Source organism: Aquarana catesbeiana, linkage group LG09, assembly GCF_042186555.1.
Source record: "Aquarana catesbeiana isolate 2022-GZ linkage group LG09, ASM4218655v1, whole genome shotgun sequence".
In the NCBI taxonomy this organism is placed as follows: domain Eukaryota; kingdom Metazoa; phylum Chordata; class Amphibia; order Anura; family Ranidae; genus Aquarana; species Aquarana catesbeiana.
In genome coordinates, this window is record NC_133332.1 from 216,230,104 (window position 1) to 216,241,939 (window position 11,836).

General features: G+C 45.3%; 1 protein-coding gene across 2 annotated transcripts in view; it reads left to right on the forward strand.

Annotated features, from left to right (window-relative positions):
* The window catches only part of LOC141108260 (glutamine synthetase-like), a 36,227-nt gene extending 34,205 nt beyond the window's left edge, over positions 1-2,022 (forward strand). For both annotated transcript variants that reach the window (XM_073599695.1, XM_073599696.1), the window contains 2 exons: positions 511-710; positions 1,028-2,022. In XM_073599695.1, the coding sequence (XP_073455796.1) occupies positions 511-710; positions 1,028-1,346 (519 nt within the window). In that variant the 3' untranslated portion in view covers positions 1,347-2,022. The remainder of the gene's footprint in view (positions 1-510; positions 711-1,027) is intronic.
* Positions 2,023-11,836: the final 9,814 nt, after the last annotated feature.

An 11,836-nucleotide genomic window follows, 5' to 3' on the forward strand; every position in this document is an offset into this window, starting at 1 on the left:
AACCCTGAGCCATAGCCAGGTCACAACTAAATAGCCCAGCACACAGCTGTGCAATCAGCGTGCCTTTCTCTCCAAAATCTGGCGTAAACCAGCAATCCTCCAGGTAGCACAGGGTCCTACCGCCACAATATATTATATATACACACACATACATATACACATATTATATATACACACATCCAATGGGGCCTGGCAATTTAATTAGAGTCATTGCAATGGTTCCAAATGGAGCTCTTTGATATAAATATGGATTTCAAAATCTCCACCACATGTCAATGGTGGTTAACCTGATCTACTCCAAATTCTAATCAAAAGCACATTGAGGAAACGTATAACTACATGTGTCGAAATGCAGAATAATGTAATTGCACATAGGCTCATGTCTATTCACACAGATCTAAATGGACCCTAAAACAATTAAAAGTCTGCTTTGCCCAAGATGGATAGGACTACATTTCCATGTGATGTGCAAACTGTTTAGTTATATTCTATCTTTTATCTCTTCTATAGTGGGAGTTCCAAGTTGGACCCTGTGAAGGGATTGATATGGGAGACCACCTTTGGATGGCTCGCTTTATCCTACACAGAGTATGTGAGGACTTTGGTGTTGTGGCAACGCTGGACCCAAAACCCATGACTGGCAACTGGAACGGAGCTGGGTGTCACACAAACTACAGCACGGAAAACATGCGGAAGGAAGGAGGACTGAAGTGAGTCTCCCAGGCAACTTTTTGGGGCTGGAAGAAACCAGCAATGCTTCTAAAAGCCTACACAATCATGTTAAAAAAAAAAAATTGGATCCCAGGAGGAAATGGTTTAAACCAGTGGTCTCCAACCGGTAGCCCATGGGCTAGATGCGGCCCTTTTATCTGGCCCTTGGGGCGCTATTTCACATTATTACTAAATAACAAAGCCCTTAGTGTTGGTAGTAACCAATTCTATCCATGTTTAATGGTGTTCTATTGAGATTATACAATGACCTGTTAACACACCAGTTTGATTCAGCATTTCCTTATTGTCCCACCAGACACATTGAAGATGCCATTGAGAAACTAGGAAAGCGTCACAACTACCACATCTGTGTCTACGACCCACAAGGTGGTAAGGACAATTCTCGACGCTTGACAGGGCAGCATGCAACTTCCAGCATTCATGAATTTTCAGCTGGTGTGGCCAACCGTGGTGCCAGTATTTGTATTCCACGCCAGGTCGGACAGGAAGGCTTCGGCTACTTCGAAGATCGCCGCCCAGCAGCCAACTGTGACCCCTATGTTGTTACTGAGGCCTTGGCCAGGACGACCCTTCTGAACGAAACGGGCAGTGAAACTAAATACTACGCTAATTAAATGTGGGTACTGCAGATTCCATCCATTTTACATCTTTCATCTCAGTCTTTATTGGGTTGGTCAGCTCAGCTGCAGGCTCACAGCTAAGTTGCCTCCTTGCAGTAAAAAAAAAAAAAAAATGTTTCCAGGGTGTCTGTAATGCCCACTCTTGTCTTTCCCTAAAGAGTGGCTGACATGGCCAGCTTCATATAAAAAAAAAAAAAACAATCTGATACGTCTAGTCTTAAGAGAAAGACTGCAACTGTGTCCAAAGACAAATTAGCTGAGAGAGAGTGGAAGCAAGGCTGGCTGATAAACCTCCTCCATTGTTTTAATCTGTTCTTTACTAATCTTTCTGTACAGTTTCTTCCACTTTGGAAGGTAGAGGGCATTGATCATTGTAGACTGAAAGCCAGTGGGATGGCTTATTTTCAGAATTCCTTATAACTAAGGGAGTGGCTAATAACTGCACTCCTTAAACGGGTTTTTAATGTGTGACCTACAAGGACCATCAACCTGTTGGGCAGCGGGGGGTGGGGGGGAACGGGGTTGTGTTTTTTTTTGTTTTTAAAGATCCAGTACAGTCATGTTTGGGTCTGAACTAAAGTTCCTCAAAAGAGGGTTTTATTGTAAATGGTGTAATAACATGTGACTGTTTTTGAGTTTTTATCATTTGAATAAAGCCGGGAAAAAATCATCCACCTGTGTTAATGAGTGTACAGAAATATAGGCCAAGCAACAAACTTGGCAAAATGTGCCAACTCTTTGCTCTAAATGTTGGTGACCATTTTCTCGTGCTGGTAGCATAGACATCGCCAGGGTGTGGCTATCGAGACTGGAGCCCCGAATGTGGAGCCCATAGCCCCGAGTCTCAGCGGGCAGCATTGGAGGTGGAGAGACAAGCGGGTGGGTCGCGGCTGCGGCGGGCGGCATTGTAGGTGGAGGAGAGACGAGCGGGTGGGTCGCGGCTGCGGCGGGCGGCATTGGAGGTGGAGGAGAGACAAGCGGGTGGGTCACGGCTGCAGCGGGCGGCATTGGAGGTTTAGGAGGGACAAGCAGAAATGACATCTCTCTCCGCCTGCCCGTCACCACTCTTCCGCCCTCACAGCCGGGCCACTTCAACGTGGGAGCGACGTGCGGCAGGGAGCAGAGAGATGACATCACATCTCACTGCCCGCCACACATCAGCGCTCTTCCATCCTCACAGTGCAGGCCCTTTTAAATGTCGGAGGTGCGGCATGGAGCAGAGAGATTACATCATCTCTCACTGCCCGTCCCGCATCTCTGTTCTCCTGCCCTCACTAAATGGACCAGTGCTGCCAGCCTGCCACCAATGCAGCGATAATGTACATTTGGTGGCCCTGGCTGGCATGGCAAGTGACAATCTGCAAATGGTGGCAAGTGACGTGGCAAGTGACAATCTGCAAATGGTGGCAAGTGACAATCTGCAAATGGCAAGTGACGTGGCAAGTGACCATCTGCAAATGGTGGCAAGTGACTATCTGCAAGTGACTTGGCAAGTGACAATCTGCAAATGATGGCAAGTGACAATCTGCAAATGGTGGCAGGTGACGTGGCAAGTGACAATCTGCAAATGGTGGCAAGTGACCATCTGCAAATGGTGGCAAGTGATGTGGCAAGTGATGTGGCAAGTGACAATCTGCAAATGGTGGCAAGTGACAATCTGCAAATGGTGGCAAGTGAAGTGGCAAGTGACAATCTGCAAATGGTGGCAAGTGACAATCTGCAAATGGTGGCAAGTGACGTGGCAAGTGACAATCCGCAAATGGTGGCAAGTGACGTGGCAAGTGATGTGGCAAGTGACAATCTGCAAATGGTGGCAAGTGACAATCTGCAAATAGTGGCAAGTGACAATCTGCAAATGGTGGCAGGTGACGTGCCAAGTGACAATCTGCAAATGGTGGCAGGTGACGTGCCAAGTGACAATCTGCAAATGGCAAGTGACGTGGCAAGTGACCATCTGCAAATGGTGGCAAGTGACTATTTGTAGGTGACTTGGCAAGTGACAATCTGCAAATGGTGGCAAGTGACAATCTGCAAATGGTGGCAAGTGAAGTGGCAAGTGACAATCTGCAAATGGTGGCAGGTGACGTGGCAAGTGACAATCTGCAAATGGTGCCAAGTGACAATCTGCAAATGGTGCCAAGTGACGTGGCAAGTGACAATCTGCAAATAGTGGCAAGTGACAATCTGCAAATGGTGGCAGGTGATGTGCCAAGTGACAATCTGCAAATGGTGGCAAGTGACAATCTGAAAATGTGGCAAGTGACAATCTGCAAATGGTGGCAAGTGACATGGCAAGTGACAATCTGCAAATAGTGGCAAGTGACAATCTGCAAATGGTGGCAGGTGACGTGCCAATTGACAATCTGCAAATGGTGGCAAGTGACAATCTGCAAATGGTGGCAAGTGACAATCTGCAAATGGTGGCAAGTGACGTGGCAAGTGACAATCTGCAAATAGTGGCAAGTGACAAACTGCAAATGGTGGCAGGTGACTTGCCAAGTGACAATCTGCAAATGGTGGCAAGTGACAATCTGCAAATGGTGGCAAGTGACAATCTGCAAATGGTGACAATCTGCAAATGGTGGCAAGTGATGTGGCAAGTGACGTGGCAAGTGACAATCTGCAAATGGTGGCAAGTGACGTGGCAAGTGACAATCTGCAAACGGTGCCAAGTGATGTGGCATGTGACATGGCAAGTGACAATCTGCAAATGGTGACAAGTGACGTGGCAAGTTACAATCTGCAAATGGTGGCAAGTGACGTGGCAAGTGACAATCTGCAAATGGTGCCAAGTGATGTGGCAAGTGACAATCTGAAAATGGTGGCAAGTGATGTGGCAAGTGATGTGGCAAGTGACAATCTGCAAATGGTGGCAAGTGACAATCTGCAAATGGTGGCAGGTGATGTGGCAAGTGACACGCCCAGGGCTCCCACTGATTGTGCATTATGGTGAGTTGAACCACTTCATTATATATTACAATGTAACAATAGAAACAATGCACTTTGATCACCCTGACACCATATCAACCATGGTGCCATGATGATTGAAACGCCAACACCAGCCTTCCTTTGCCCTCAAAAAATTGCTTACCACTGGCGTGCCGCCCCCCCCCCCCCCCCCAGCCCCTCAGGTTGGTGACTGCTGCTATGGGCTCTAGCCCAAATCTTTTGCAGACCTAGCAATGCCCCCGGCTGGTAAATATATTTTCTGTAATTTTATCTTATTTTTTTGGGTTCTGGTCATTAGTTTCTACCTGTGCTAGCTGTGACACCCACCATTGTGTGATGGCTGCATTTGGATTCCATTCTATCCACCCAGGGCCATGGATTTTGTAGCTGCCTAGCATGCAATACATACAGTATAATGCCAATACATGTCACACTACTTTACTCCAGTATTTAGGACCTTTTCATTATAGAAACAAAAAAAGCATCAATATATAACTCTATATATAAAATTTAGTGCAATTTAATGTTCCACAATAAACCAATTCAATAAATTGTGAAAGAGCCCTCAGGAAAAATCCAAACGCCGTGGTAAAAAGATAAATGTGCAGTGGCAAGTAATCCTGGTTATTCGTGCTCCACCATCAATCGTGTGGGAGAAATACAAACTCGCCAACTGTCTAGATAAAATGAGCCTTGTAACAATCGGATTCCTTGGGTAACCATATGTATCTCTCAGCTCAAGAAATATCTCCTGAGATTGATATACCAAAGAAGATCAAGAGAAGCAGAATGTATATCATAGCGCAACAAATTTATTGCACACACGTCGCAATTTGGAGAAACTGCGCTTTTTAACTTGGCTGGCTGTACATGTTGGTACTGACTTATAGCACCCTACTATATAATTTGGCCAAATCCGAATTTGTGGTGAGCATTAGGATTTCCACAACCTGTACCTCTTTACAAAAAAAAAAATGCACATATATATTTGCTGCAAAATAGCCTACAAGGTGTGTGTGTTGGGATGGATGCCCATCGTGGTCAGTTTGAAATGGGGAAAGCAGAGGGACTGTTTGAAACCTCAGGTATATTTCACACAAAGGCAGCCCGATGATTTTTAACACAAGTATATGGTAGCACAGATGCATATCAGGAACATGACTTGTTTGGGTACCATTGTGTAACTCAATACAATAATCCCTGAGAGCCCTCCTTGTCTATTTGGGGTACAGAAGAATTAATCTACAGTATCTCACAGAAGTGACTACACCCGTCACATTTTTGTAAATATTTTATGTAGCACTGGTAGATTTTCAATCTACTGCTTATAGGTAAACTTAGTGGGTTATCCGTTCATACGTAGTCAGATTTGCCTCTGTTCCAACTTGACTGAGTTGCGTGTAGTTTCACACTGTGCCTGTGGGTGTCGTTGTTGCCATGGGTCGGTGTTGGAAAGGCAACACGTTGAAGTGTATGAGTGCTTCTCTGTTCCGGAGATAACTCGGTGGAGGTGGTCCTCCGAGTTGTATTCTGGGAGAGGGTATTTATGGGACAGACGCCATGTTTTAGGGTTCGTCTTTCGTTCCACCTGCTGGTCCTCCTGGCCGACAGGTATGTACTAGGAGTACTACCGCGTGGTCCTCCGATCGGGAGGCCAACGTTGCTGCAGCGTGTGGGTGGGCCCAGAAGCCTGTCTGGGGCCTACTACAGCGGCAGGGGAATGGTCCTGGGCTGTCTGTCCTACGGGAAGAAGCTGGACAACTGAGAAGATCCCGGGGGAGGACCCGTCATGGAAAGATCATGCAGAGTGCTGGTCTGGAGAGGGGCCTGGTGAGTCAGTTGGAGGGTGTATCCTAAAGTTATCCTACTGCATAGTACTGCTGGGTCGGCTTAAAGGTTCTAGTGCTGTGTTTGCTATCCATCGTAAACCATTACATCCTGTGGCAGAGGATCGTACGGGTTTTGTTCTATTCAAGTCTGTGGCAGAGACTTTTGTTCGTGCTGCGTACTGGTTGCTAGGTTAGTGAGAGAAATCTATCCAGGCAGGCAACTCTAATGCCGCGTACACACAAGCGGACTTTACGGCAGACTTTGCCCGGCGGACTTTTCGACGGACTTTATGACGGACTTTCCGAATGAACGGACTTGCCTACACACAATCCACCAAAGTCCGTCGAATTTGTACGTGATGACGTACGACCGGACTAAAACAAGGAAGTTCATAGCCAGTAGCCAATAGCTGCCCTAGCGTGGCTTTTTGTCTGTCGAACTAGCATACAGACAAGCGGACTTTTCGACCGGACTCGAGTTCGACGGATAGATTTAAAACATGTTTCAAATCTAATGCCGCGTACACACGAGCGGACTTTACGGCAGACTTTGCCCGGCGGACGGGATTTGGTCGGACAATGCGATCGTGTGTGGGCTCCAGCGGACTTTGTTTTCTCAAAAGTTGGACGGACTTAGATTTGAAACATGTTTTAAATTAATCCGTTGAAATCGAGTCCGGACGAAAAGTCCGCCATCTGTATGCTAGTTCGACGGACAAAAAGCCACGCTAGGGCAGCTATTGGCTACTGGCTATGAACTTCCTTGTTTTAGTCCGGTCGTACGTCATCATGTACGAATTCGACGGACTTTGGTGGATTGTGTGTAGGCAAGTCCGTTCATTCAGAAAGTCCGTCGTAAAGTACATCGAAAAGTCCGCCGGGCAAAGTCTGCCGTAAAGTCCGCTCGTGTGTACGTGGCATAAGTCCGTCCAACTTTTGAGAAAACAAAGTCCGCTGGAGCCCACACATGATCGAATTGTCAGTCGCAATCCCGGCCACCGGGCAAAGTCTGCCGTAAAGTCCGCTCATGTGTACGTGGCATAAGAGGAAAGTACATTCACCTACAAGTTCTCAATTTCTACTAATACGCTAAGAAAAGGTATTTGAACTTCCCTGCAACTCTTCTTCTAATGCTGCGTACACACGAGCGGACTTTACGGCAGACTTTGCCCGGCGGATGGGATTTCATCGGACAATTCGATCGTGCGTGGGCTCCAGCGGACTTTGTTTTCTCAAAAGTTGGACGGACTTAGATTTGAAACATGTTCTATCCGACGGACTCGAGTCCGGTCGAAAAGTCCGCTCGTCTGTATGCTAGTTCGATGTACAAAAATCCACGCTAGGGCAGCTATTGGCTACTGGCTATGAACTTCCTTATTTTAGTCCGGTCGTACGTCATTACGTACGAATTCGACGGACTTTGGTTGATTGTGTGTAGGCAAGTCCGTTCATTCAGAAAGTCTGTTGTAAAGTCCGTCGAAAAGTCCGCCAGGCAAAGTCTGCCATAAAGTCCGCTCGTGTGTACGCGGCATTACTCTTTCCTGCTACTTCCAGTTACAGTTACGTTTATTAAAGCATTGGAAAAGATACTCAAGTGTCTGGTGCCTACATTGTCTGGTATTAAACTCAAAGGGACCCTAGACCCGATTCCGGTGAAATAGAGGTAACGAAGGTGACGGTAACAGCCCGCTTTAAACCAGCAGCTCCACCGAGAGTTATTGCTACATTTATTATATCTTTTCATGTGACAACACTGAAGAAATTACACTTTACTACAATGTAAAGTAGTCAGTGTACAGCTTGTATAACAGTGTAAATTTGCTGTCCTCTCAAAATAACTCAACACACAGCCATTAATGTCTAAACCATTAGCAACAAAAGTGAGTACACCCCTAAGTGAAAATGTGCAAATTGGGCCCAAAGTGTCAATATTTTGTGTGGCCACCATTAACCATTATTTTCCAGCGCTGCCTTAACCCTCTGAAACCTCGCGTTCCTCCACCTTCCATTTGAGGATGCCCCACAGATGCTCAATAGGGTTTAGGTCTGGAAACATGCTTGGCTAGTCCATCACCTTTACCCTCAACTTCTTTAGCAAGGCAGGAGGTCATCTTGGAGGTGTGTTTGGGGTCGGTATCATGTTGGAATACTGCCCTGCGGCCCAGTCATGCTCTGCTTCAGTATGTCACAGTACATGTTGGCATTCATGGTTCCCTCAATAAACTGTAGCTCCCCAGTGCTGGCAGCACTCATGCAGCCCCAGACCATGAAACCTCTACCACCATGCCTTTACTGTAGGCAAGACACACTTGTCTTTGTACTCCTCACCTGGTTGCCACCACACACACTTGACACCATCTGAACCAAATAAGTTTATCTTGGTCTCATCAGACCACAGGACATGGTTCCAGTAATGCATGTCCTTAGTCTGCTTGTCTTCAGTAAACTGTTTGCAGGCTTTCTTGTGAATCATCTTTAGAAGAGGCTTTCTTTTGGGATGACAGCCATGCAGACCAATTTGATGCAGTGTGCAGCGTATGGTCTGAGCACTGACAGGCTGACCCCCCACCTCTGTCGCAATGCTGGCAGCACTCATACCTCTATTTCCCAAAGACAACCTCTGTATATGACGCTGAGCACGTGCACTCAACTTCTTTGGTCGATCATGACGAGGCCTGTTCTGAGTCGAAGCTGTCCTGTTAAACTGCTGTATGGTCTTGGCCACCGTGCTGCAGCTCACTTTCAGGGTCTTGGCAATCTTCTTATAGTCTAGGCCATCTTTATGTAGAGAAACAATTCTTTTTTTCAGATCCTCAGAGGTGCCATGTTGAACTTCCAGTGACCAGTATGAGAGAGTGAGAACGATGACACCAAATTTAACACACCTGCTCCCCATTCACACCTGAGACCTTGTAACACTAACAGGTCACTTAACACTGGGGAGGAAAAATGGCTAATTGGACCCAATTTGGACATTTTCATTTAGGGGTGTACTCACTTTTGTTGCCAGCGGTGTAGACATTAATGGCTGTGTTTCGAGTTATTTTGAGGGGACAGCAAATTTACACTGTTATACAAGCTGTACACTCACTACTTTACATTGTAGCAAAGTGTAATTTCTTCAGTGTTGTCACATGAAAAGATATAATAAAATATTTACAAAAATGTGAGGGGTGTACTCACTTTTGTGAGATACTGTATATGCTGTGGTAGAGTAGCTGAATAATAAGACGCAGGGCTCTTTCCACAAAAATGCTGTGTATTGTCCGCCCACAATCTGACTCGGTGTGCATTTGTCGGATCCACAGGCTGTTTTTTGTACTTGCACATAACATAATAATGTGCATTTATTGCAGCGGTGTGTCTTCCCTCCCTCTTCCTGTGGTTGCAGGAAAGAAAATCACATAATCTTTGGCCCACCCAAGTCTGTTCAGTTTTTAAACAATTACATCTGGGTACACCCCTCTCCACCTCCCTTCCCAGACAACTTTTTACCACTAAAGAAATTCCTAAACTACACGTCATCTGAGCACCAAAAACACTACTTAATTTTGTTCAAAGCAACCATCCGTCTGTCTCCAAGCCCCCCCCCCCTTTTTTTTTGCACAGAGAAATCACTTTGGGAAATCGCCTCCTAGCATTTCTGGCTGTTGCCATCTTGAGTAAGGGCAGATTTATGTAGCATTTACTTCCTGGAATCCATCTGCCCTTTGTTTGGCCAGGCAGGGGGCTGTGCTTAGCTGAGAAAACCCCTCCTGAAGACTCCTGGTATGTATGACATTTGCCTAGGCATGGCAAACGGGAAGTAACTGAAGACTTGTTAAAAACCTGTAAATGATATACAGTACCTACCTATTTACTAATACTAGCATCATATGGATTATAAGGTCAATGTTGACTGAGTATGAAGTTCAGTGTTAATGAATGCAGCCCTGTCCACATTAGATAATACTTCCTCCCTGATCACCAATCTTTCCTTCAATATGGATGGTCAGCTCCTCCTCCTCATTCTGTCCAATTTGTGTCCAATCCATGGGTAACTTGCACCCACAATACAAGAGTTCACTGCGTCTTCAGTTTATGCTCCAATCACACCTATGCCATATGCTTTTCAGCGTATCTGCAGTGCTTTTTTTCATTTTGGCAAAACTTTGTTGTTGGGCAGATTAAAAATGAAGCGCAGTAAAAACGCACTACATGCTTTTCTGCAGTTTCTCCATTGTCTATTAAATTACAAAAGTAAAAAAAAAGCAGTTTTGGATTTTAAAGAGTCCCTGACCCTTTCCAAAATGCAGAGGCACAAAAAATGCATTGATTTGAACATGTTCCATAGGAATTCATGTTAAAAATAATGTCCTGCGATTCTGCAAAAAGCATGAAAAAAAAACGTATTGGTGTGACCTGAGCCTTAGGGGTGAGAAGAGCTTGTACTTAACTGATCCCCCCCCCTCCCACATGCTCAGGTTGTGGTCCATTCCACAGTGTCCTCACGTTCAAAGCGGGGCTATGGATCTATGAATTTAGGACCTTAAAACGCTAAGGCGAAAAGATGCTAGGAGGATCAGGTAGGTAAATCTTGTCTAGGGGACATTGCGCAATTAACCCTTTCAGTGTGGATGCAGCCCCACTGCATAGGACAATTTGTAAAGCTTCCTGGAATTGGGCTTTAGCTCTCTAATAACTAAATAAAAAAAAATGGCCATTGTGCTACCTCTGATTTATATATCATGGAGCATTTCTGTTTTTATAATTTGATACTGGTTGAGTCACATCAAAAATCATCTGTAAAGCCACATAATAGGTTATTCTCATCATACCCCTTCCGAAATGGTCCAATCATGCCTTCATCTGCTTTGCTCTCTAGCAGGACAGAGCCATCCTTGTGGTTAGAAAATGTCTTGACACAGCCCAGCCTCTAAACTCACAATGTTTCAATGCACAGACTGATCACTGGGGAAATGTTTCCTGCAGAAGACTGATGACGTATCAGCCTAGGCAAGGTCACTTTGTGAAAGCTCAAGGAGTGCTTTTTATTAATAAAAGTATAACTAAAGGCAACATTTTTTTCAGTTTTAGAGCGATTAGAACCCCTGTCAGGTTTTTGTCTGTGCCCCCATTGGAGAGATTCACCCTCCCTGTGTGTCCTGTTTACCATGATCACTGAGAGTGATAGCTTAACATTTGGGATTTTCTTTCACCAAAACTAGAATAAATGGGAAATCTTCCAATGGGGACACTAGTTCTGATGACAACCAGGGATTCTCTCACTTTGGAGGAATTTTTCTCTCACTTCCTGTTTTGGCTATGGGACAAGAGGTAAAGGGGAACCCCCCCTCCCCCAAAAGTAGTACTGAAGTAGGAACGGGGGTCAGTTTATATGGCCATGGTTATGTGTGCAGTAAGGCTGATTTAGAATTTCAGCTAAGATGCCATTCCTGTATATACTATGTTAAGAACAGTTTATGAGGTCTGTAAAATATGTTACAGGCTGTGGTTAAAGACACTGAATTCACCCTTTCACTCCCCCTTAACACAGACACCTGGGTTTAGCACACTGACGTACACTTTCCTATAAGTTAGCAAATGTCAAGCTGATTAGTAAGTAAGATAAGGAAACCGCAAGCACAAGAATCTGCAAACTGCAAGAGTACAAAAGGAATTTGCTTTGCTAACTGCTTTGCAACCATAAGAGTAGGTTAACTGCTT